The 27750-nt window shown below is 38.0% G+C and overlaps 1 protein-coding gene across 1 annotated transcript in view; it reads right to left on the reverse strand.

The window, feature by feature from the left end:
* NEB (nebulin) overlaps window positions 1-27750 on the reverse strand; it is a 223438-nt gene that overhangs the window by 145218 nt on the left and 50470 nt on the right. The window contains exons 36-56 of the mRNA XM_042994438.1: window positions 27359-27565; window positions 25464-25568; window positions 24278-24385; window positions 22568-22879; window positions 21780-21986; window positions 21207-21311; window positions 20945-21052; window positions 19988-20299; window positions 18648-18854; window positions 16919-17023; window positions 15820-15927; window positions 14012-14323; window positions 13665-13871; window positions 12866-12970; window positions 11778-11885; window positions 6606-6917; window positions 6215-6418; window positions 2871-2975; window positions 1339-1446; window positions 676-987; window positions 32-235 (exon numbers count right to left, since the gene is read on the reverse strand). Coding sequence (XP_042850372.1) covers window positions 32-235; window positions 676-987; window positions 1339-1446; window positions 2871-2975; window positions 6215-6418; window positions 6606-6917; window positions 11778-11885; window positions 12866-12970; window positions 13665-13871; window positions 14012-14323; window positions 15820-15927; window positions 16919-17023; window positions 18648-18854; window positions 19988-20299; window positions 20945-21052; window positions 21207-21311; window positions 21780-21986; window positions 22568-22879; window positions 24278-24385; window positions 25464-25568; window positions 27359-27565 — 3861 coding nt within the window. The remainder of the gene's footprint in view (window positions 1-31; window positions 236-675; window positions 988-1338; window positions 1447-2870; window positions 2976-6214; window positions 6419-6605; window positions 6918-11777; window positions 11886-12865; window positions 12971-13664; window positions 13872-14011; window positions 14324-15819; window positions 15928-16918; window positions 17024-18647; window positions 18855-19987; window positions 20300-20944; window positions 21053-21206; window positions 21312-21779; window positions 21987-22567; window positions 22880-24277; window positions 24386-25463; window positions 25569-27358; window positions 27566-27750) is intronic.

A 27750-nucleotide genomic window follows, 5' to 3' on the forward strand; every position in this document is an offset into this window, starting at 1 on the left:
ATAGCCCCCTTCAAGTGAAGAAAAGACTTACATGGTTCATGGTAATAGCATTGTTTTTTGCCAAAACCATTGGGATGGAGTCCATAAGGCTAGAAAACTTGAATTTATCTGGATGCTGGCGGTAAACATGATCACTCAAAATCTGGGAAGCTCTCTTGTTCTTCTCATCCTCAAGAGAACCACTGGGTAACCAGCCAATGCCTCTTAGCCACTGAAGGTCAGCCTTGTACAAATTCTGAAATTATAAGTGACAAACCAGTAAAGCATAATTATATGCCCCTAAAGAAATAAAATTATGTATTATATTTTACTATACATTTTCATGCTTGAATGCTTGGGACATTTATAAATTTTGGTATGTCTTATGAATCGATGGAAAATTCAGATTAGAAGCATATTTTGGAAAACATCTAAAATGGCAGCACAAAAAGAATGATCCAAAGCTTCTAGATCAACATATCAGAGTCTTTAACCAAAGCAATGGGGGCTCTGCCAGCTCTTTCTCTGTGGGGTAATGGTGCCTCCAGATGTTTGGGGATTGGATAGGGTGTGGGCATTAATCTAGGGATATAGAACTCAGTTGTGTAAATTCAACTCCCCTTACTTTAGGGAAAATTTGATTCTTAGGAAAGCGGCCACGGTTTTTAGTTGGTCAAAGGAAAATCTTGGACTCACATCACTCTGGAGGTCATAGGCCTGCCGAGCATGGGTGACATCATTCTGGTCAGGCAGGCATGTCCACTGATGTAGGTAATTCTTATAGTCCACATCGCTGACCAAGGTCTGGCACTTCTTGGCCAGCACCAAGCCCAGCATGTCCACTGGGCTGCTGAACTTGGTCTTCCACTTCTCAAAGTCCTTCTTGTATTCTCTGTCACTCTGGATCTTGGCCACGTGCATGGACCACATCATCTTAGGGTCATCTTTGATGTCCCGGGCTCCAATGTGGTGGCCAAGTTGCTTGCGAAAGCCTTCCTTGTACTTGTACTAAAGGAAAAAGATAGGTCTTGAACCTTTCAAGATTAACTTATGTTGCAATTACAAAGCACATTAACTCCCAATATTTCACAAAGCCTAGAGAACCACAGGTTTAAGTTTTTTGAGGAGAAATATTAAATGCTAACTCACGCTACAAGTTTCATTTATAATAAACTTCACACAAATTCCAGCTACAAATACCTGAGTTTATCTTCATCCCACCCTACCTCTCTGGGATCATTTTACTCTGCTTTAATTTGTTACTCCTTGGAAGATTCTGTTCAATTTAAAATTAAAGTGAGAATGCTTTAAAGTGATAAATTGCAATCAAATCAGTATAAACAGGGGATAAAGTCTTACTTCACTGGCAATTTCTCGAGATGCTTTTGCTGCTTTGATTGGTATGGCATCAAGGGGAAGATCGTAACCTTTTTTCTTCAACTCCTCATAACCCATTCGGTAGAGTTTCTGTTAAGAGATGAAAATCACTTTGAGAAAAACTGTTTTCCATAAACAACTATAGCAGAATGAATGCAACATGCTAAATATTTTAAGAATCCCCGACAATAGTATCTGCTCTAGAATATGCCAATGTAATTGGAAATTATGCCCATTGATTGCTACAGATCCTATTTTAAACTTTAAAGCTCTTCAATTACCCAGATCAACAAAATTAAATCTCAGCTCTTCCCAAATACTTCAGTGTATGAGGCAGAAGCAAATTGATAGAGAAAGGAAATAAAACATCATTTAGGTGCCATTTTCCAATTACCTTGGAGTGTTTCATTAGAAGTTTTTGTTAGAAAAGAGCAATGCTTTTAGTGGGGAAAAATTACGCCTGATGGGCTGTCTCTTTCATGTAGCTATGACATTGTAAAATATAGTCTATTTTACAACATAGGGTTGCCCATAGCAGGATCCGCATCTGTAGGTAGGAAACAAAATCCTTCATAATTTTTTAAATCTAAGATTTTGGGGAGGAAACTTTAAATGTTGAATTTAAAAAGTATAAGTGAAACAATTTGTCTCTCCAGATTTGTTACATAATGAAACAAGTGAAAATTTAATGCATTTTATCCAGAAACCAGATTGTTTAAAATGCCTATTGATCTTGGAATGTGTTTATATTTCAGTGATCTGTGGCATTATTCTAAAACATTATTTAATGTTAAGGTCTTTCTATTAGAGTTTAGAATTTGTCTTTAAAATATTTAATTTTTACACCTACAGATTTCTGGAGATCATGCTATGATGATGATAAAAATAAAAATAGAATTCTCCTACATGGTTTTTTAATGCTTGTTCATTTGAAATTTCATGTGTGTTGGGACTATACTAGCTAAACACTGCAGGCCCAATACCAACAACACAAATTGTCTCTGACTCTGATAAATACCTGTCCATATATGGGAGAGCAATATAAACCATTACATTACGATGATATGTGTAATAAAGGACTACAAGGAACAGAGAGCACACACCCTCAACTCTGCCTGAGACAGGGAGTACCAATTAGATATTCAAGTTAAAAGCCACTAAATAAGAAATCTAAGTCACTTGTAGTTTATTAATTAAAATGATTCAGACATTCAAATTTACTTCCAAATAAATTCATTGCCTTAGAAGCAATTAAAATGAGCTTTCTGGGGGCACCTGGGTGGCTCAGTAGGTTAAGCGTCCAACTTCGGCTCAGGGCATGATCTCACGGTTCATGGGTTCGTGCCCCACGTTGGACTCTGTGCTGACAGCTCAGAGCCTGCTTTGCATTCTGGGTCTTCCTCTCTCTCTGCCCCTCCCCCACTCATTCTCACTCACTCTCTGAGAAATAAAATAAATATTAAAGGAAATTAAAATGATCTTTCTGGAAATACATGCTGAATTTGGAAACTTACATCACTTGTATTGATTAAGTTTGCTTTAGCCAGAATAATGTCAGGTGTATCAGGCATGATGTGGATTTGAGTCTTGTCCTTGTCCCAAGCTTCTCTATAAAGTCTCTAAAATGTGAAATAAGAGATTTTCAGCAGTTTTGTTAGATTAGTCAATGACATCGTTAACTTTAAACAGGATTACTAAATTCATCTGAATTAAGCATTTTAACTGACAGCATAAGCAGAAAATAGGTACAGTATTTTTTGATTTGTCTGGGGAATAACTGCCTTTCAAAATATAAAGTGTGGATTACCTTTTCAAATTTACAAATAACCCTGCCCATTAGAAATCAACCCAAGTAATCAGAGTCTTTGCCAAGATCGTCAAATAAAGCAGAAATTCTCCATCTGATTATAAAAGTCTCCTTTGATGTTTAATTGGGAAATAGCCCTTCCCTTCTCAAAAGAAGATGTATTCAAGGTATATCTAGAAATTAGGGAGTTGCATTCTCTACGTTTTATTATTTATGGTTATACCTTATAATAATCTGGGGGGATTAGGATCCCAAGAGAATTTGGTATGGAATTTATCCAAAATCTCTTACATGTCCCAGAGCCATCCTCTTTCTTCAACAGAAGACAAGGGAACTCAAACAAAAATCTCATTGATTTAATAACACAAGGGAGTAAAATTTTGATGAAAAACAGGATGCCTACATTGTCAGAGAAATCTCCCCCAAGATACTTATCAATTCCAGAAGATAAAATGGTAATTTGACAGTGGAGAAACCTCGTAACACCATTTTAACCAAATGACCAAAATTAAAATGATCAGTAATGGAACAGACTGGTATCTTGTATCACTGGATATGACACATGGAGGAAGATACCACATGTGTTGTCCTGCTAAGTACAAAGCATGAATGTAATCATGAGGAAACAAAAGACAGACCCAAATGAGGGAGATTCTACAAAATGACTGGCCCATGCTCTTCTCCAATGTCAGGGATTTAGAAGGCAAAGGAATAGTGAGGAGCCAGTCCAGATGACAGGAGACTACAGATAGCACAAGCAAATTTAGTGTGTGATCTTGGATTGAACCCTGGGTCAGAAAATAGTTCTTATTTTGTGTAAAGGACATTCGTGGTAAAATTGAATAAGTTCTATAGACTAGTATTGTTTCAACATTAATTTCCTGATTTTGATCGTCGCACTGTGGTTAGGTGAGAGAAATGTTCTCGTTTTCAGGAAATGCACACTGAAATAGTTAGAGACAGAGAGGCATCATAAAGCAACTTACATATTTATGAAAGAAAAATAAGGAGGGAAAGTGGGGGGGGGACGCAAATGTGATAAATGCTAACAATTGGAGAACTGGGGTGAAGATACATATATATACATAATTATATTTATATTCATATTTATGTATTTACTATATATATATGTTTATTTGTACTATTTTTGCAACTTTCCTGTATACTTGAAATTATTTCAATATACACAATTTTGGAACTCTCACTGGTTTTTTGGACTTGCCAATTTCCCCTTGAGGCATGCAGCGTGGGGTACAGGAGCTGGTACTTTTCTCCTTCCGGAACATGCTTACTACATAGTCCAGAGAAGCTGATTAAGATCTTCAGGACCAAAACAAAGCAAGGCTTGTGAATTTGCACATACGCTTATCCTGGTTATGCGCTAACCTTTCCGATTAAAACCAGAGATTCTCAGCCTTGGCACTGCTGGTGTTGTGTACTGGAGGATTCCTGGTTGCAGGGGTGCTGTTCTGTACATTTCTGGAATGTTTAGCAGCATCCCTGACTTCTATCCACTAGATGCCAGTAGCATGCCACCCTCAAGTTGTGACAACGGCAAAGGTCTCTAGGTATTGCCAAATGTCCCCTGTGGGACAAAAATATACCTGGCTGAGAACCACTAAACGGGACCATTTCCTCAATGGCATGTGTCACTCTCACCACAACCCCTGCCCTGATCCCTGAAAAACAGAGAAAATGCTAATATTTGTTTATACTGAGATAGAAGTATGGGTCTATTCAAAAGGACAGAGAGTAGGCTCAAGGATCAAGTGGCCCTCTTCTGAGGCCTGAGGGGATCAGTGTCTTAGCCTTCCTACAACCAGGGCACACTGTTGAAGAGGTCTGTTGTGAGACATTAATGTTGATAAACTTCATGACTGAGGGTTTTTCTCTTAGCCACCTTATTAGTTCAGAGCTCTCTAAACAGCTCTGCTTCATGGAGACAAAGAAACTTGGATTCCAAAAGGGGAGATGTTTTACATAAATTTGTTGCTTTATTAGCTTGCTGGATTCAAGTTGCCATCATAAAAACAGAGAGAAGAGATGAAAACTTGAATATTTACAATAAAACTAACAGGTTAGCATTTATTATAGATTTTGGGTGTAAACATTGTGAGTCTGTGAGGGGGTGATTGGGAAAAGAGCAGCTACAATTTATCAAATGCTTACTGTAAACTAGTTACGAGTTTTATATAAACATTTATACGATATATGTAAAATATATAGATATTGTAAGTATTCAGATTCTTCTAAGACCCAATTATTATATATAAATTTAAATTTTCTTATCAGTTCCAGAATCTCAGTGCACATAATTCAACTTTCTGTAATTTTCAGAGTTATGCATCTCAATGAACAATGATGAGTAATCTTTCCCCTTCTTGGCATAGAATTACTCTACACTACTATCTTTCATTTATTTTATTCAATAAATATTGAGAGTTACATGCTAGACACTGGTGTCAGTGCTGGGGAAGGAAATAACTTGAAGATGGGATACACACACATATGATATATATACATATATGTATATGTGTATGCATATGTATATGCGTATGTCTTCTTTACTTGTCTTGATTCGGCTTAACAAGATGCATTATAATCACCTGGCAGAAAATACACTCTTTTTAACAGTTCTACTTCGTTCGTGCAAAGTACTCAATATACTGCCCTCTCAACACTCTGTCCCAACAACAACACAAAATCTAGGCCTTTAATGCATTCAAATTTCAAAGAAAAAAAGTATGTTCAATAGTTTTCTCATTTTCATAATGGATGGATGGATGGATGGATGGATAAATAGAGAAAAGGCAAGTAAATAAGAAAGAAAGCTTTAGGTGACAAAAATTGGTACTAACTCATTTTACATGATCCAGTACAGGGTAGTTGATAATTCAAATGAAGCAACCAAGTATTAAACATTATGCTATGTTGTGCCACGCGGTATGATATGCTATGCTATTCTACTAATTAATTAAGCAAATGTTACTGAGCTCCTACCAGGTATCAGGTACTATAAATTTTCCTATTTATTTCTAAAGAGTTACTCACATCACTCCTATTTTTGGCATTTGTCTTTGCCAGAACTATGTCCATGGCATCAGGAATGCTGGTGAACTTGTTTCTGTCTGGAGGCTGACGGTATTTCTTCTCACTGATGATTTCTGAAGCCCGTTTGTTCTTTTCTGCCTCCAAAGAACCCAGGGGACTCCATCCTATGCCTCTCAGCCACTCAAGGTCAGACTTATACAGATTCTGTGAAAATACAAGGCACTCCATCAAAACCCCATCCTCATCTGGACCTACAACTCAAGTGATTCTATGTATTACAAACAGATGCACTTTAGATATTCAACAATAATTCCTCTTTTTACTCTCTGTCTCTGACTAAATAGCTACTCAAGTGGCAACATATAAGCTATTGAATTAAAAATAAACTGACCTCACTCTGTAGTTGATAAACTTTTTTAGCTTGAATAACATCGTTCTGGTCAGGCAGGCACGTCCACTGATGCAGGTGGTTCCTGTAGTCCACATCACTGACTAAGGCCTGGCATTTCTTGGCCAGCACCACTCCTAACATGTCCACTGGGCTGCTGAACTTGGTCTTCCACTTCTCAAAGTCCTTCTTGTATTCTCTTTCACTCTGCATCTTGGCTACATTCATGGACAATACAAGCTTTGGATCATCTTGCAGGCTCCGGAATCCAATATGGTGGCCAAGTTGTTTGCGGTAGCCTTGTTTGTATTTAAACTGAAATCAAAGGAAACAGTTCTTTTATTAGCATAAACAGAGGTCAAGTGAAGCTCAACAATTTGAGCTTAATTAAAAACTCAATTTGCTTTATTTGCATGTTTATTTTCCAAAACTGAAGTGAGAAAAGCGATGTCCATATTAACTTAGTATGAAATATGAAAACTGACCTAGAGGCTTCTAAAAAAAATGCAACATAGTTCATTATCAAGAGAGGTTAAGATAAAAAATTAATTCTAACTAAGGGCAAAAATATATGCCATGATATGCTAGACATTGTGTATATTGACCTCAGGGTAATATTTGTGATAAACAAAGGTAAAGCTCTTGTGATAGCTTTATGGAAATGATGGAAAGGTATGGGCTGAATGGCAGAAAAACAAGGAAGGTTCAGGATTTTATGAACAAGCCTAATAGCATAGATTAATTTATTAAGCAGTAGGATTTTTGGTGGTTTGCCATATGGTTATGTCCTATAAACTTGTCCTGTTCAGGATCCATATCTTCATGCACATGTAGCTAAAAATAGCTAAATATATTAGATTAGAAAGAAAACTCGACAAGACCTCAACATATTGCTAAGATGTGTCAAAATGAATTACATAAATTTAGGAAAGTGAAATCCAGTATTTAGATCAATTGGGAAAAACCTGCATTAATGCTGGATGACAGTAGTAATAGTGACAATAATATGACAGTAATGATAGCATTTACTTGATGCTAGATGCCCAGCACACATTACATTTCATGGAGTTAGGTTCTACTCTCTTGGGTTCTACCCAGCTTCATGGTTATGTATATTAAAAATACTCAGAAGTTTAAGTTGACTATAAGCTTGATAGGGGCAATCTTATAAAATTTCTTATAAAAGTAATGTCATGGATTCTGTAGGGGCACAGATAAAAGCAGGTCAGAAACTCATTTACTGTGGGTATTCCTGGGTGGCTCAGTTGGTTAAGCTTCTGACTTCAGCTCAGGTCATGATCTCACAGTTCAGGAGTTCAAGCCCCATGTTGGGCTCTGTGCTGACAGCTCAGAGCCTGGAACCTGCTTCAGATTCTGTGTCTCCCTCTCTCTCTGCCCCTCCTCTGCTTGCACTCTGTCTCTCTCTCTTCCCAAAATAAATATTTTTAAAAATTTTATTTTAAGAAAATTAAAAAAGAAGAAAAAAAGCTCATTTACTCTGACCTGACCTCTTATAACAAGAAAACAACACTACATTTTGGGGCCCAATCTTGAGAGGGGTAATGAAAAAAATATAATAAATCACAGGTAGAGTGAAGGACTTTTAAAGAATATTGACTATTCAGAATATTGTAGGACTTATAACTCTAAAACCAAAGGAGAATAAGAAACTTGTAATATGAAGAGATATCAGGTGGCAGAGGAAATAAGTTCCTTTGTGATGTTCCAGAACACAGAACTAGAGTTGATTGATAACATATTCAAGTTGAAAATAGGGAACTATATAATAAAAATTAGAGATGCTCTAACAAGGAAATGACCTGCCCTGAAGGACACAAAAATTCTTATATGCATATGTATCCATAGACCAGACGGCCATCTTTTGGAGATGGAGAGAAGGCAGGACACTGAGTAGGAGACTGAATTAAATAGCCTTCATGTTATCCTCTAACCAAAATCTATGATTCTAATTTATTAAATTAAGTACTCATAAAAATAGCTCTAATTTCCTTAAATTTTATAGAATATGAAAACCATTTGAAACTGAGAGGAGATATAATCTCTACAATGGGGGGAAAGTTCACTTAAAGTTAATTTTAGGGGAAGATTTCAAAAGATTACCTAAGAAATTAGGTCCTATCAAATGTGTAGTGAGAAAATCACTGATGCTATTTCTTCAGTTTCTAAATCATCTTCACCTAATGGGGAGTACATAACATTAAATGTTCCTGGGGGAACATTCAAGCATCATTATTGCTGTAGGTTCATCAGTATATCGATTCATTTAAATAAGGAATTGACCCGCAAGCCAATAAGTAATAATAAATCATCTAATTAATTTCTAACATTTCTGGAATGCCACAAATTAACTGATTTAAAGAGAGTCACTGGGTGTTACATGTGAGTGATAAATCACTAATTTCTACACCTGAAACCAGTTTTACCATATATGGTAACCAACTAGAATTTAAATAAAAACTTGAAAAAAGTAAACAGAATTTGCCCTTATATTCTTAGAATTCATGGTGCTGTCTTTAGACATACTTTCTCCAGCCCAAATCCTTGTTTTGTTTTAAAGATTTTAAGAGGTAGTTCTTCCCTCTGAAATTCCAAATTTCTCTGGATTTTTTGAGGCTAATTCTTAGAATTAACATAATGACATGTTTATCTATACACAGAATATCTAAGTCAAATATTTATAAACATTTAATTAGTCAATAGGAATTACACCTAGTTTATTTACCAAATTAACTACCCTTTTCAATCATAACCAAAAGTGGCCTTGGAGAACAAATACCCAACAGAAAGTTAAGCCCTCTGGACCTTAAACCTAAATTCCTGAAACTTCCTGAATTTTCTATGCCCCTAGCTATTTTAGAATTATTTACATGCAAGAATGGGTTAAATAAAAATAACTGGCAGCTAATTTTTAAATATGTGCATATAAAAATTTATCAATATCAGGTTATTGAGTTTGATTTATTAACTGGCACTTTGGATTTGTCTAAAATAGACAAATAGAAAACAGGAAATTGTTTTCAGGCAAGCAGGGGAAAACTGAAATCTCTGGTTTCTTTGTAATGTCTACAAACATAGCATCTTAGGATAATGGCTCTTTTTTTTTTTTTTTCAATATATGAAATTTATTGTCAAATTGGTTTCCATACAACACCCAGTGCTCATCCCAAAAGATGCCCTCCTCAATACCCATCACCCACCCTCCCCTCCCTCCCACCCCCCATCAACCCTCAGTTTGTTCTCAGTTTTTAAGTCTCTTATGCTTTGGCTCTCTCCCACTCTAACCTCTTTTTTTTTTCCTTCCCCTCCCCCATGGGCTTCTGTTAAGTTTCTCAGGATCCACATAAGAGTGAAAACACATGGTATCTGTCTTTCTCTGTATGGCTTATTTCACTTAGCATCACACTCTCCAGTTCCATCCATGTTGCTACAAAGGGCCATATTTCGTTCTTTCTCATTGCCCTGTAGTACTCCATTGTGTATATAAACCACAATTTCTTTATCCATTCATCAGTTGATGGACATTTAGGCTCTTTCCATAATTTGGCTATTATTGAGAGTGCTGCTATAAACATTGGGGTACAAGTACCCCTATGCATCAGTACTCCTGTATCCCTTGGGTAAATTCCTAGCAGTGCTATTGCTGGGTCATAGGGTAGGTCTATTTTTAATTTTTTGAGGAACCTCCACACTGTTTTCCAGAGCGGCTGCACCAATTTGCATTCCCACCAACAGTGCAAGAGGGTTCCCGTTTCTCCACATCCTCTCCAGCATCTATAGTCTCCTGATTTGTTCATTTTGGCCACTCTGACTGGCGTGAGGTGATAGCTGAATGTGGTTTTGATTTGTATTTCCCTGATAAGGAGCGACGTTGAGCATCTTTTCATGTGCCTGTTGGCCATCCGGATGTCTTCTCTAGAGAAGTGTCTATTCATGTTTTCTGCCCATTTCTTCACTGGGTTATTTGTTTTTCGGGTGTGGAGTTTGGTGAGCTCTTTATAGATTTTGGATACTAGCCCTTTGTCCGATATGTCATTTGCAAATATCTTTTCCCATACCGTTGGTTGCCTTTTAGTTTTGTTGGTTGTTTCCTTTGCTGTGCAGAAGCTTTTTATCTTCATAAGGTCCCAGTAATTCATTTTTGCTTTTAATTCCCTTGCCTTTGGGGATGTGTCGAGTAAGAGATTGCTACGGCTGAGGTCAGAGAGGTCTTTTCCTGCTTTCTCCTCTAGGGTTTTGATGGTTTCCTGTCTCACATTCAGGTCCTTTATCCATTTTGAGGTTATTTTTGTGAATGGTGTGAGAAAGTGGTCTAGTTTCAACCTTCTGCATGTTGCTGTCCAGTTCTCCCAGCACCATTTGTTAGAGACTGTCTTTTTTCCATTGGATGTTCTTTCCTGCTTTGTCAAAGATGAGTTGGCCATACGTTTGTGGGTCTAGTTCTGGGGTTTCTATTCTATTCCATTGGTCTATGTGTCTGTTTTTGTGCCAATACCATGCTGTCTTGATGATGACAGCTTTGTAGTAGAGGCTAAAGTCTGGGATTGTGATGCCTCCTGCTTTGGTCTTCTTCTTCAAAATTACTTTGGCTATTCGGGGCCTTTTGTGGTTCCGTATGAATTTTAGGATTGCTTGTTCTAGTTTCGAGAAGAATGCTGGTGCAATTTTGATTGGGATTGCCTTGAATGTGTAGATAGCTTTGGGTAGTATTGACCTTTTGACAATATTTATTCTTCCAATCCATGAGCAGGGAATGTCTTTCCATTTCTTTATATCGTCTTCAAATATCTTCATAAGCTTTCTATAGTTTTCAGCATACAGATCTTTTACATCTTTGGTTAGATTTATTCCTAGGTATTTTATGCTTCTTGGTGAAATTGTGAATGGGATCAGTTTCTTTATTTGTCTTTCTGTTGCTTCATTGTTAGTGTGACAATGGCTCTTATAGGTCCTCTGACTCAACCTCTATTGAAGAAACCCTTTCTTTGATACTGGATCAGTAAGAAAGAAAAGTGAATTTTTGGTAAACTAAGAGGATAAGAGAAGATGAAGAAATAGTATTGCATTTTGAAAGGTAAGGCCCATCTGTAAAAATAGTTACCAGCATTAAGATACCTGATTCATATAACATATCATAAAAGCCAAACAAGTACTTACATCGCTAACGATGTCTCTTGAAGCTTTGGCCATCTGCACAGAAATTGCATCAACTGGGAGATCATATCCTTTCTTCAAAGCTTCTTCCCACCCAAGTTTATAGAGTTTCTGGAAATTAAATAATTTAGCATTATTCAGTATATACTAAAACCCCAATGAGTTACTGAATAACAGTTTACCTAGAGAGTAGACGTCAGATTCTATCATCTCCCTTATCTCTAAAGATATGGATAAAAACAAATGAAGCTGTTTTTATGAAGCACTGACTTAGCATTACAGGATTTTGCTTCAATTTTCTGACTCTGAGAATACACTCAGTTATGAGATACATATACAATTCTAGAGTTGCTTTTCTGTTCAGACACAATATGGGCATATCAAGTATATTAGGTACTTTCCTCCAGCTGTTAAGTACAGTCTGGGCTCACTATTTGAATCACAGATGTGAAAAAAATTGGTAACCAAAAAAGTCAGGTAACAAAATTTTGATTATCTAAGTGATAAAAGTAGTAGATACTTAAAAGCCTTCTATGAGGCACAATAAATGAATTCATCTTTATGCATGAAATTTATTGAATAGATGCAAGGGGGTTAAAACTGGATAATAATAAAAATAGTTGTAAGTCATCCAGACTTAGTGTGTGTTCAACACAGGTACTGTGTGGGGAGCCTTCCATGGAAATTTCTCATTTGGTCTTCACAGCAATTTAATGTCATAAGCATTATTATGGTCCCAATTTTAGGAATGAGGAAACTAAGGCTTAGACCCAATGTTATATAATTCATAAAAGCCAAAACCCAAAGCAGGTCTGTCTGATGCAATTTTTTCCTTTCAACCATTATTTATTGATTTCCTATTCTGTGCCAAGTACAAGGAGTACGGAGATAAATCACACAGGCACAGTGCCTCTCTCCATGGAGCAAAAGAGTCACAGCTAAAGCCCTTCCTTTTAACCTCCATATTTTGCAGCATCTCTAGTTAGCCAGTGTGAGTCATTTCCATTCCTTCTGCATTTACATCAATTATTTACCATTACATCATTTAATAAGTTTAATTAGTTTTAAGTCAAATTTTTCTATAACTTTACCTGGCTATACATAGCTTGATTCTGCTTGGCTTGTAAAATATCTGGTGTGTCTGGCATCACATGAATCTTGGTTTTATCTTTGTTCCAGTCAATGGTATATAAGTGCTAGGAAGTTAGGGGGAAAAAAGACATTTGAAATTTGAATAGCTTTTTAGGACCCACAGGAAAGAAAAAAACTTAACAGACCATTTGAATGCACTCAATTTGAATTAGATTAATTTTAGTAACTAAAGTCGCTTATGATTCAGAAAAGACACTAAAAACAAACTCAGATTTTTTAAAAATAATATTGTAGGTCTATCTTCTAGAATGGATTAAAAATACTTAACATATAATAATTTTAAAAAACAAATGATTTGTAACTCAATGATAAGATTCAGGGGAAATGGGGCACCTGAGTGGTTCAGTCAGTTAAGTGTCCACCTCTTGATTTCAGCTCAGGTCCTGATCTCACAGTTGTGAGATTGAGCCCCACATCAGGCTCTGTACTGGATGTGGAGCCTACTTAAGACTGACTCTCTCTCTCTCTTTCCCTCTGCCCTCTGCACTTGCGCTCATGCACTCGCTCTCTCTCTCTCTCTCTCTCTCTCTCTCTCTCTCTCTCATAAAAACCCAAAACCAAACAGGGGAAATAAGAAGTCGGCAGAAGAAAATGATATAGGGACATGCTCTGGAACTGTTTGTCACTGCCCAGAAGTGGTGGACTCCAACCAAATTCCCCAAACAAGAACCAGAGGCTGTTAGCCCTGCCTTCCTGGGAGCTGTATGGAAGGACCTGAATAGAAGGATGGCTGCCTACCTTGTTCATGGTATGTGCATTCTGCTTGGCAAGAACCATGTCCATAGAGTCAGTCAGTTTCTTAAACTGGAAGTTGCTGGGATGCTGGCGGTATTTCTGATCACTGGCATATTCAGTTGCTTTCTTGGCCTTCTCCACTTCTAGGGAACCAGCTGGACTCCAGCCAAGCCCTTTGTACCACTCATTGTAATCCTGCTTGTATTCATTCTATAAAGAGAAGAGACAAATTCTCCTTCACCTTATCAATTACTTTACCTTTGTCAGTTTAGACACAAAAGTATAGAAGACTGTGATCTCCATTCCTGGGCTAGGAATCCAACCATCACCCAGAAAAAAGAGAGACTTACATCACTCTGTATGCGATTCATATTCCTGGTCAGCTCGATGCTCATGGCATCTGGAAGGAGGACATACTTGTGAATCAAGTGCTTGTAGTTGGTGTTGGTGATGTTGGCTTGAGCATCCTTGGCAGCTGTGACACTGAGCATGTCAGCAGGAGTGTGATAGCTGGTCTTTGTCTTCTCATAGTTTTTCTTGTACTCTCGATCAGACTGCATCTTAGCCACTTGCATGGAATGGACCAACTTGGGATCATCCTCAAGACTACGGAAACCAAACATTTTCCCCCTTTCCTTTTCATAATTGTATTTGTATTTATACTGTGAAAAAATTAGAATATTTGTTACAGCAGTTCTTTTGACTAGAAGAATTCTAGTGTCAATATTCTGTATTTATAAAAAGTGATACTTGTGTAGAGTTCTACAGTTTATAAAACACATTTTTCACATTTATTTGTGTAACTTGCTGCTCACAACTATATGTTGTGAGGTAGATTACAAAGTTATTATTACTGCCCCAATGTTACAGGTGAGTAAGCTGAGACCCAGGGAGGTGAGTGGCTTGCTAAGGTCACTAAGTATTAGAACCCAGAGTCTGTGATGATATACCACACTGCCTTCCACACATACTCTGTTGTTAGTGTCAAAGAGAACTTCAGTAGGGCAAATGAGTGAAAAGAGCAGAATGTTCTAAGCAGTTTAATGCTGCCCTAAGAAATCATCAGCCAGCCTTTTACAGTTGAGAATAGGCTTAGTTATGGGATATCGTTTTAGAGTAGCTTTGTATTTGTAGAACTCCTTTCCCCTTAAGACTGGCATAATGGGGAAGAAGTTTTATTTATCACTCAACTTCTTTCTACAGAGAGAGGATCCTGATACATGGAAAGTTTTTATTCTGCCTGTCTCTTGTGAGTTTGAGTGTGTGAGTTAGGGGGCAGGAGCTCGGGGAGCCAAATTACTCCAGCATAATAGAGGGAAAAGAATTTGGAGATTTCAGGACAATGTAGTAGTGGCATCAGGATGGACAGGTAGGAAAGATGAAGAGCAAGTATGTAAAATGAGAGAGAAAGTGTCATTGCAGGAGTGGCTAAGGAAAGAGTGCTCTGAAATGTGCTCTTCCCATTACCCCCAAATAACTCAGTGCTCACTGTGAGCAGATTTCTTGTGGAAACAACCAAATGAAAGAACTGAATTTCCCACAGGTGATGTGTTATGGCAATGGTGTGTTGGCACACCAGCGATTGGAGGGATAAAAGCCCTCATCTGCAGTGTTTGTCAATTTCTGTGGTGTAAATACTCCCACCATGGCTGATGTCAAGCTACCAAGAATTTAACAACTGGCTTGCAAAATTTCTGATTATTTAATAATCAGTTGTCATGAGTCCAAAATATCAGCACCCCTAGTACACCACACAATGAGACATCCTGTTAGGAGGACAGTTCCTAACAGGCAGGAAGCAAGAACAATCCAAGTCTTTCTGCAGGAAAGCTTGGTGAAGGGCTTTGGATTTCTACAGGCCATAGCCTTGGGGATGGAGTTCAAAGCAAATTCACCTAGATCTCATAAGCTGGGGAGCACAAAGATATGTGGTCATAATGTGGTTAGCATTCTGTTTTTTTTCAGAAATACCAGAGACAACAAAAGAGCAAACCTAAGAGGTACTCATTGAGTAGGAGGCCATTGTTAGTAGGCATGCTTTGTTCCCCCCCATATTTTATCCATTGAGAGTTTCCAAAACTCAGCCCTTATTATTTTGGTAAATTAGAAAACAAAACAAAAAAACCAAACAAAGGTGAGTGTTTTCCTGCAGACTTACATCACTTGCAATATCTCTTGAGGCTTTGGCAGCTTTGATAGGAATTGCATCAGTTCTGAGATCATAGCCTTTCTTTTTAGATTCTTCCAAAGAAAGTTTGTAGAGTTTCTGTAAAGAGAGGCAAGGGAATAATTTTCTTCTAAATAGAAAAGCCCGGGCTTATTTTAAAAGAGTAAACACTAGTGCTGTGGCATCATTTTTATTTTTAAGCAGAATGTTTCCTTGGTGGTTCAATGGCTAAATGTTCTTACAAATAACAAAATTGTGTTTGGAAAAAGTCTATTACAAACCCAAACTTATCTTCAAGAAACCATCAGAAAAACAGCTAATGATCTCTTAGGTTGTAAATATGCTTTTTAAAACCGCTAAAGCCCAGCAGATTCTAATTGATAACGTTTTTATCAATTAAGAGTCAAGGAAAGACTACGAAACAACCATTCTCTTAGAACAAAAGAAAACTTCACTGTTTTGCAAGTGACACTTTTATTCACGTAATTGTGTGGATTTTACGATCCAAAAAGGAGTCATCAATCCTAAATCCTTATGGAATTCAAAGAGAAGAAAAAACACTGGTAGGATTGGAGATTTTCTAGCAACTATGGTTAGGTTGAGAAAGGAAGTGAAATGAAACACCTACGCATTTTCTAACACTAAGTGTGGAACATTCCTTGTTATGGAGCTTGCTCCAAATTCTTCAAAATGTTCATCTTCCCTTTCCATTTAACTTTCCCTGAGACCCCCCTCTTTAGGACCATCTCAAAGGCTTGGTAAAGAGACCACAGGAACCGAGCCCTAGGATTTTCACTTCCTTTTTCTCTTCTGGGAGAGGGAGGGGGCAAGCCCTTCTCTTCCTGCCAGGTCTCTTAGTTTGAGGAGGCATACCCGCCCCCCAAACAAAACCCAAGTGCCCTTCAGATTGCTAACTGCTGGGCCCAAGTCTCATTGACAGGCCTGCTCCAACTCTTAGCAAATCAAGGTTAGAAAGAGAAAGATTGTCATTTGTGGATTCCTCTTATTTTCAAAACATTCATTCTTCATAGTTGAGACATTACTTTATTTGTTTATACTGGTTCAAATAAACCGGGGGGATTACACTTACATCACTCATATTAATTGCATTTGCCTTTGCCAAAATAATCTGGGGGATATCAGGCATAATATGGACTTTGGTCTTATCAGCCTCCCATGCTTGTTTGTAGAGATGCTGGAAAATTTAAAAAAGAAAAAAAAAGGAAAAAAGGAAAGTTAGTATTTACAAATCTTAAAATGTGCTCATTTTATATATATATATATATATATATATACACACACACACACACATATGTATATATGTATATACACACATCAATATTTTAAGTATTTTTATTAACTCGATTTTATTTTTTTTATGGAAAAGATACTCATTCAAACAAGACAGTAGAGATTATGTAAGATGGAAAGTAAAATGATACCAAGATGAGAATCATAGAAATAGCAAATGCTACACTGAGAGGTATCTTGGCGGTCATCAGTTGAATCCTTTTGTTGCAGATTTGAGGAAATTATGGCCCAGAGAAGCAATGTACCTTGCCTAAAGACACACAGCAGGTCTGGGCTATAATTTCCACAACTTTGCAATAAGAGGATGAAGATTCTTACTTTAGCATCATTATTCTGAAATGGTTAATAAATCATTAATGCTGAAAAAGAAATGAAAGGTTTATGTGAGCTTGTCAGAGTTTAAATACTAAATCTTAAAAGAGGCACTGAGATTTGTGCCTTGTCTTTTAGGCAAGTCCCTATCAAAGGCAACGGTCATCTTGACCAATCAGTTTTCTTTCTCAGAAGACTCCAAGGGATTTACTCAGAGACTTAGTATAATACAGCTCTCTCTAGTACAAGTAGAACCATAATTTTATGTGACTGTTTAATGTTAAAGTCCAAATAGTTTTTTTTTCTCTTTTGCTAATCAATGGCATTTCAAATCGTGATCCACAACAATGCTGTTGCAATTATTTTATTATTTGTAACTTAGAGAAGTACCAGGTTGATGTGTTTGTTGGTCCTGATATTTATTATGGCTAACAAATTTTTAAAAATACAGTAAGCCTTTTCTAAAGGGTGGAATAATTAATGATCCAAGGGACTACTGATGGGAGAACAATTGCTCTCATGATTTGTCCACAGAAGGTCCCGGCTCCAAATGCTACCATAGCCACATAATCTAAGAGTCTTCTTCAATTCCACTGACGCAGCTAGGAAACAGGGTGGGCTGCAATACCCAGTTGTTATCAGGCAAACAATGTGCTGATTCAGCATCATGAACTTCTACTCAACTTCATCTTAGACAAACAAGATTTTGTTACAAAATGTGCATGAAAAGAAACAATTCATATTTATTTTGTTATGTCTGTTGGGAAAAATGGTTCACTAAACATTTGGGAGGCCACGAATTAGGACTGACTTCTATCATTTTTTTTAACCACAAGTCCCCCCTTTTAAAAAATTTTTTATGTTTATTTATTTTTGAGAGAGACAGAGCATGAGCAGGGAAGGAGCAGAGAGAGAGGGAGACACAGAATCTGAAACAGTCTCCAGGCTCTGTCTGAGCTGTCAGCACAGACCCCAACTCGGGGCTCAAACTCATGAACCTCAGATCATGACCTGAGCTGAAGTTGAATGTTTAGCCAAATGAGCCTCCCAGGCGCCCCAACCACAAGTTCCTTTTGCAAAGTTGAATAAACATTCATTGTGATGCCCTAAAACTATTAGCAAAACCCATAGGTCAAATGTAAGAATGCCTGGCTTTTTCCCGGTGCTTAGGAACTATCACATTACGAATGACTTACTTCATTCATAATTTTTGCATTATTCTGGGCCAGAACCATGTTCATTGAGTCCATCAAAGTGGAATACTTCAAAGTGTCTGGGTGCTGGCGGTACTTCTTTTCACTGATAATCTCCATGGCTTTCTTGTTTTTCTCAGCTTCTAGGGAGCCCAGAGGGAGCCATCCAATGCCCTTCATGAAGTCAACATAGTCAGCTTTGTACTGATTCTGCAAAAGAGGAAAGGTTCATGGATGAGGAGAAACCCAAACTTCCAAGGACTATGAGTGGGTGTTTAATATTCCCTAAGTGTTCAACCAACAGCATAACAAACTTCAACTCTTTTTGTCCCCAAACAGTATCTTTTCACATTTTCTTGCACGAACAATTAAAAACAAGCAGTAATATCTTTGTGATTTATTTTCCGCAATGCCTTCATTAAAGAAAAAATGCTAAGAAATACCAACTAAACTACTACATGACTATTCTCTCAAGAAAAGGAATGATGCTGGCCTTTCTTACAAAAATTCCCAAGTTCCCTTGGTTGACCGAGGACTCACTGGGACCCCGGTTCTCTCTTTCATTGTAAGTTTTGCTCACCCACCACTGTTACAACTCTCTCAGGTATGCCAGAAACCTCACTGGTACTCTATGCAAATTTTATGGTCCACCCCCCCCCCAATTCTGATATTGCCCTCTACAACTCTGCCATGGTTGGTTTTATATGAGCACTTAATTGCCAGGGGTGGGGTACATAATAGCTCAGCTCAAATATTCCCAAAGAGAAACACATGTTTGGTGTGGCCTGCCTTTGGTTTGTAATTTAAATTCCCTTCTCACAGCCACCAAATAAATGGTCTCTCTAGCTGAATTCTGTTCCTTCCTCACATTCATTCCAGTAGCTGCCTCAGCCCTCACCTCCTCAATGTTTCATCAGCAAGTTGCAAAGTTGGAAGGAGTGGAATGAAAGCTGGTTAGGAGTGAGGGGCAGGAGCTACCAAGTTATCTGACTTTCTGCCTTTCCCCTTACTTCTGTATCAGAAGCCATATGCTTCTGACTCTCTTTGCTAGACAGGTTTCCTTCAGCATGCTCTCTGCAACAAAATTTCATTTGCGATTGCTGGATCCAGCATTCAACAATCCTCACAGCAAGAATGGTGGAAAATAAGACTTTAGTTTCTAGAATTTATCCCCTTTTGTTAAAATAAATAAATTCAATCTAAGTTAAAAAATATATATATAAACAATTTGGTGGGAAACTACACATGAATTTCTTTCAGGATTTTCATAATGATTTAGGGTCATTAATGATCCACTTATTATCCAGAGTAAATGTTCTACAAATGATATGGCTGTCACATACATCACTTTGAATCTGCATCATATTTTTGGCCAGTTCAAAGCCCATGGCATCGGGAAGCATGTTGTAGGTATGGATCACATTTCTGTAGTTGGTGTTGGTGGCTGCTTCCTGAGACTTCTTGGCTGCCACCACACTGAACATGTCCACCGGGGTGTGGAAAGAGGTCTTGGATTGCTCATACGCCTTCTTATATTCCCGATCTGACTGCATCTTGGCCACCTGCATGAAGTGCACCAACTTGGGGTCGTCCTCTAGGCTCCGGAAGCCAATGTGTTTCCCTTTGGCTTGTTCATAGGCTTGCTTGTATTTGTACTGCGGATGGGAAAGAAAGCATGGTGATGAAGTTAGTGAAGGAACGAGAACAAAATGTAATTCATTAGACGCCATGAGATTTGTCATAGGTGTACAGTTTTAGAGCTACTGTACAATTAGAGAGAAGCTCATGGGGACTGTGAACAAAATCTTTTTACTTCCAATTTCTTGCCAGACTTGACTCCATTGAAAGAAAATGATCTCAGAATTAATCAAAGAGATGCATAAATGAGTTGTTTTAGGGTGCTTTAGAAAGCAGCTTTCCTCACTCAGGTGTCTAATCAGAAAAGGCTACAGGCACAATTTCTCCTGGTGCATCTTTAATTCAGGAAAGAGCCAGATCATGGGTCTCTTGGGTAAAACGTGTAGATTGCATCCCTACATTCACCCAGGATTGCCTATAAATGATCTGAATACTCTAAAAGCAACTTGTCTTAACATGACCCAGTTACTTTTTACATCAAATAATGAACAAATGATTAGAGGGTCCTTGGACTGGGTGAAGGAAAGTGTCTTGTGTGTTCCATGGATGATAATCCCACCAACACTAGGTAGAGTTGACTGCAGCTCCTGAATATGCACAGGAACTTGGCTCATTTGTGTCTCATTTGCTGAGCCTAAAGAAAGCCCAGTGGAAGTACTTACATCACTGGCAATGTCTCTACAGGCTTTTGCAGCCCTTATTGGAATGGCATCAGGCCTCAGGTCATATCCTTTCTTCTTCTCCTCTTCCCAGCCAGCTTTGTACAGTTTCTAAATGACAAAATAGAATAACACCTGCAGCTTGTTATTTGGGTTCGAATGGGAATCCTGAGTTTGAAGCAGTTGGTATGTAAAAGAGAGGCATCCCATAAATATTAGTTCCCTCCAACCTTCTCTCCCACTTTGTTGCTGTCAATCTACTTACATCACTCATGGTGATTTGGTTTATTCTGGAAAGCAAAATGTCAGGAGTGTCTGGCATGACGTGAATGGTGGTCTTGTCTTTGTTCCACTTTTCAGTGTAGAGCCTCTGCAACAAGAAGGACAGGCACATGACTGTAAGGCAGGACAAGTTTGTGAAAGTGGTATCAGGAGAAACAGACTCACATCTCCATGATAGAAGAAATTAAATCTGATATTGGGAAATGGGTAAAATGGCAAGAAGATGGGGTGATGAGACTGAACACACGAGGGAAAAACCTATCAAAGAAGGGAGTCTCCTTCCACTGAAACAGCACATGCCATGTTGCCCCAACCTCACACCACATGGAGTTTTGCAGTTCTGTCACACCCTCTGAGTAGTGCACACAGATGGTCTGAGGATCAGTGTATGTGAGAGCTCTCTAGACATGATGAAAGTTACAGAATTCCCCCTCCCACCACCACCAAGACCATCACAAAGATTAAAAATGCTGATGAAGATTATAGTGGCACTGCCAGGCTCATGACTTGAGTTCTATGAGGGTTCTTGGAATGAGGCCAGCAGTTGGGTTCTTACCTTATCCATATTCAGTTTGTTGCTTTTGTTAAGTGCTTGTTCCATTGTGTCCATGGCATAGGTGAACTTCAGCTTCTCAGGATGCTGGCGATACTTCTTCTCACTAAGAATCTCTCCTGCTTTCTTCGCCTTCTCCACCTCCAGTGACTCTATTGGGACCCAGCCGATCCCTTTCATCCAGTTGGTGAAGTCGGATTTATATAGATTCTTTACAATGAAAAAGGACATTTTCATTTCAGAAACAGAGCGTGAGTTTCTTTGGCTAGATAATTTACTCATTATCAAAAAGGAAAAAAAAAGAGGGAAAAGAGAGTAACCTGTTTTTTATTCCCTGCCATCTTTTGGAAAAGAAACCAAATTACAAAGTGATTGAATTCTTGGTGATTTTGAACAGGAAAACCTGACCCAATAATTCCTTTTTAAATTTAACTTTCTTGGAGGAAAAGGTAGAAGAATTTTACACTGGAAAGACAGTATATTGCACTCATTTGAACCTCTTAGCTTTTCACAGAATATATCATATACTGTGTCTAACACACACACACACACACACACACACACACACACACACACACACACACACTAACTAAAACAAAAATGTTAAAGCTATATATAATTCACATGAGTGAAATTCTAAAACTCCAAATTCTGGAGAGGATCCCTAATTATAGTGAGTCCGGCCAGGTTTAAGATGAAGTAAATGGAATTGCCAATTTCTTGTTTGTCCCTCCCACCGGCTATAAACGGATAACTAATTCTATGCCCACAATGTATTGACTGTTACGTACATCGCTTTGGATCTGCATTGCATTCCTGGAATGCTCCACATTCAAGGCATCAGGCAGCAGAGTGTAGCTGTGGAAGGGTTGTCTGTAGTTGGTGTTGGTAACAGCCTCCTGAGATTTCTTGGCTGCTGTCACGCTGAACATGTCCAAGGGTGTGTGATACCTGGTCTTGCTGGCTTCGTAGCCCTTTTTGTACTCACGATCTGACTGGATTTTGGCTACATTCATGTAATGAACCAGTTTAGGATCATCCTGAAGACTGAGAAATCCAATTTGCCTGCCTTTGGCTTTCTCATAAGCCTCTTTATACTTGAACTATATTAAACAGAAAGACAAACAGACAGAAGGTTGATAGGGTCAATTACAGGAAATACTAAAGTGTTACACTGAATTTACGTAACAAATTAAGCAATAGCCAAATTTGGTCTGAATGCAGGTAACATCTAAGTTTTTTAGTATTTTTAAATAAATAACTAGGAAAGTATTTCTAATGGAGGGTCTTGAGATTTGCTCTGGGGATAATTAAGAATGGGGTAATTTGTGGTTTACATCTAGATTATTTATAAGTAGATTCTTTGAGTATTCTCAAAGGTTCCTGAAAAGTCTAGTAAGGATTTGGTGTATATATATTTTTTAATAATCAATTCCAAAAAGAACTGCATTATTTTATAAAGTACTTGTGTAATCCTGAGTAAATTTCAGCAGAGCTCTTATACAAATTAGTGTATTCAACTCCAAATGAATTTTTACTCTACCAAGTTATTATATCAACTCATAGAAAATATAACTTAACTTATAAAAAGTAAATAAGTAGGTAAGTAACTAAAATCCTCTCATTTAAATCTATAATTCTTCCTGGTTTTCCATATTTTATCAGTTTTAAAATTTTTTTTAATGTTTATTTTTTGAGAGAGAGAGAGAGACAGAGACAGAGAGAGTGTGAGCAGGGGAGGGCAGAGAGGGAGGGAGACACAGAATCCGAAACAAGCTCCAGGCTCTGACCTGTTAGCACAGAGCCTGATGCAGGTCTCGAACCCACGGACCATGAGATTATGACCTGAGCCAAAGTTGGATGCTTAACCAACTAAGCCACCCAGGTGCCCCTATATTTTATCATATTTTTTCTTTGTGAAAATTATGTTAAAAAATTTTATTCTTTTAAAATACTTGGAGACTTTTTTTGACTTAGTGACATTTTAGTATGCCAAAGTTTTTTTCTTGAAAAAAAAATTCAAATAAAAAGCAGTTTCCAACTTCAATGAGAGTACCAAACTTTTTTCACAGTTTAAAAAATTTTCTTTTTGTATTGAATTTCTAAAGATTTTAGGGACGCCTGGGTGGCTCAGTCGGTTAAGCGTCCGACTTCGGCTCAGGTCATGATCTCGCGGTCCGTGAGTTCAAGCCCCGCGTCAGGCTCTGTGCTGACAGCTCAGAGCCTGGAGCCTGTTTCAGATTCTGTGTCTCCCTCTCTCTCTGACCCTCCCCCGTTCATGCTCTGTCTCTCTCTGTCTCAAAAATAAATAAACATTTAAAAAAAATTAAAAAAAAATAAAGATTTTAAAGCAAAGTAATATAATTCATTGGCACTTAGGATGTTAGGAAATATTTTAATACTATAATATTTTATTTCCTAATTTACCTCATATATCCTCGTATACCATGTAAAGGTTTTAAAAATAGAAGAAGAGTTTTCTACTTTCAGATTAGACTTACATCACTAGCAATATTTCTTGAACTTTTTGCAGCAACAATTGGAATGGCATCTGGTCTCAAATCATAGCCCTTAGCAAGAGTTTTCTTCCAGTCTGCTTTATAATGAGCCTTGAAAAAAGGAAAGAGTATTTTATTATTTTATTATTCTACTTGAATATATTTCTACATTTTCAAACTTTTCTATAATAAGCATGTAATACTTTAATTTTCTTGTATTTTTTATAATGAAGCAATTTAATCTTATAGAAAGGTATGAAAACTAAAATAAAACATTCAGATGTAGTACCACCCAGATTTAATTAATGCTTAAATATTACTTACAAAAGCAGAAAAAAATTTAAATAAACCAAAAGTATAGAAATGAGTACCAAAAAATTTTATTTGGAGACAAAAGAGCCTAGAATGTTAGGAAGAATGACTAAGACATCTTTTAAGAAATGAACAATTTTATCCAGGTTTGATTACATTTTTAAGTTAGAATTTACCAACTTTTTTTAAAGCAAAAGGAAACAACTCATAATAGTAAATTTAAACATCACCACCAATTATGTATCTAGACTACCCAAGAGGCTATTTATATGCCAAAAAAGAGTTTCTAAAGAAAATTAATAATAAACTTTTATACAAGTTTTAATGACTGAAACAAAAATTAGACAAAGCAATACTTGTGCTTATTACAGACTATTCATTACTGTTGACTGATTTAAAAATTGGCCCCCATACATGGAGGGCAAGGTGAGACCGAACAAAGAGGGAGACCACTGCAGATTGGCAGGTGACAGGTTTAATAAACAAGGGAACTTACACACAAGGCTTGTCGTGGGCGGCCATGAGACAAGTAGATCTCCTCACCTGCCCACCACAATCTTCAAAGTTTATACAGAGGCCTTAACTGGGTTCAGTCACGTATGCCAGTCAGATGGTCCCAACAACATACTGCTCTATCAAGGCTGCATCCTTGAAAATGTCTCCTACTGTGGGAATGGTGGGCAGAATGGACATTCCAAGGACAGGGGAGGGGGTGAGGAGCCTCAGGTTTAACCAGCAGTCATGTTTTCACAATGACTTTCCAACAGAGACTCAAAAGGTCCATACTCCTTAAAATTCTCACTGCTAGAATTATACAGAACTGAAAAGAGGAGGCCCATGTTAGCAATATTAGACTGGCACCAGGCCAAATACTCACATCACTCATGTTCAAGGCGTTGACCCTGGCCTGAATAAACTGAGGCAATTCAGGGTCCATAGTGTACTTATGCTTCCGTTTCTCTCCCTCTATTTTGTAGTTCAACTACAAACAAAGGAGGCAGCATGCAAATGTCATTAGTTAACATAATGTAAGTTTCATCAAGCACACACTCCTTTAAAAAGGAAGGTTATAATTCATGTTTTGCCATATGCAAGTCAAATACCTGTACTATCAAATGGCAGGATGTTAGCAGACCTATCCATTTGCTTATTCCACCAATATTTACTGGGCAGCACTATGGGCTAGGTAGGGGGATAGGTTTCTGCGTGTAAATTGTTGAAAAAGGCAGACATGTCTTCTTGAAGGTTATAGTGCAGTAGAGGAGACAGAGAATAAAAATGTAAACTGGAAGAGCTAGAGTGTATGATGTGTTGCAAATAGAATAACTTTAGGAAAGAAACAAGGATGGTCAGCAAAGGCTCTCTAAGCAGGTGACATTTATGCCCAGACGAAGAAAGGGGAGGAGTCCAGGCCAAAGCAGAGCTCTCGAGTCTGGAAAGGGCACGGCCAGAGTGAGGGACTGAAGGCAGCCTGTGTCACAGGGCTAGAGTGTGCTGAGGGAGTCTGGCAGACTTCAACAGGATGGGGAACATGGCCACAGAACTGAGGGCCTTTTCAGCCAAGGTAACAAGTTTAGATGTTCAAGGAGCAGTTACTAAAAAGTTTAAAGTGTAAGAGGGATGTGATTTATATTTTAAGATAGCTCTTCTGGTGGTCATGGGTGACCCCAGACAGGGAGTCCAGATACCATGCAAGTGTCCATGAGAGATATGGAAGCCCAAACTAGGACTGTGGGCAGCTGGAAGACAGAAAAGTGCTCCATAGGGTGCTGGGAGAGATTTAGGAGGCTAGCTCAGCAGATGGATTGATGGAGGGATCACACAGGGAGACATCAGTAATAACATCCAGGTTTCTGGCTTGAGTAACTGGGTAGATGTTGATGGCATTTATTGGGATGGGGAAGACAATTAGTGAGTGTGCAGTTCTCCTAGCTCACTGGAAAAACACAGTGAGTCTCTCACTCGGTACAAAAGAAATCAAAAGAATTTACATATTTATTGCCACTAAAAAAGAATTAATCTCAAAATATCCATGGTAATGTGAAAGCAGAGACTGGCCTGAGAAAATCCACAGATAATCCTCAGATCTGAGCCAAGCAAAGCATTCCCCACCTTCTAATATCTGGGGCTAAGAATACACATCTTTGCTTTTTACTTACTCTTCTCTTTCTGGTGGAGGTATTTTAACAGAATTTGAAATTATCAAATGAGATGAAGCACCAAATATTGTGATTAGGCTCTACCAAGGGTAGAGATAGCAAGGGTCCAGATAGACCTGGGCTCAGAAATGAGACTCAGCTGACTCTGAAAGTAAACTGCTTACCTCCTCCCCAGAGGCCACTCTCGGGATTGCTTTTCAGAACACAGAGCTCTTATGCAAGAGGATTAGGACATTGTTCCTTCTCCGCGTGTAACCAGGTAGAACGGTTGTAACTCAGAGCAATAAATAGCTTGGTTTACCATTCAAATGGAATTACAGATGATAAGAGTAATCATTTTATTTCATTTCATGTGTATAATGATAGGGGTCTGCTTATAAATAGTACATATTCTCTATATTTGGAAAATAAAGCAACTTTGGAAAATCCTCCTTCTCCCTTCCCTGTTCTCTTTATGTTCAAGTTCCAAGTTGCTTCAAAAGTGAAACCTTCCTATTCTACCCTGAAAGCAGTTGATATGCTAACACAGATGCACCTTCAAGTGTTGGATTAAAGAAGGATGGTGGAGTGGGTGTTATTCATGGACAAACCCTTTTGAAGGGAAACTACTTACATCACTTAGCTGCTTTGTGTTCTTCTGAGCCAAAACCATGCCCATGGAATCAGGCACACTTGTGAACTTGATGGTATCTGGGTGCTGTCGATACTTCCTCTCATTTAAAGCATCACCTGCTTTCCTGACCTTCTCAACCTCTAGAGAACCAATAGGGATCCATCCAATGCCTTTGAAGAAGTTGTTATACTCGTCTTTATATACATTCTGTAAAAGAGTAATCTCATATGAGGAGATATCCAACAGAATACTCAAAAGATGTCTCTGAAACCTTCAATTCTATCCAAAGGAAATGAATAGCAACACTTTCAGCATGCTCATGTCTGTAAAGAAGCTTTTCACTATGTCTGCCACTGAGCTTCTTACCCAGAATTTGGTAATAAGAAAAAGCA

This window comes from Panthera tigris, chromosome C1, assembly GCF_018350195.1.
Source record: "Panthera tigris isolate Pti1 chromosome C1, P.tigris_Pti1_mat1.1, whole genome shotgun sequence".
Lineage (NCBI taxonomy): Eukaryota > Metazoa > Chordata > Mammalia > Carnivora > Felidae > Panthera > Panthera tigris.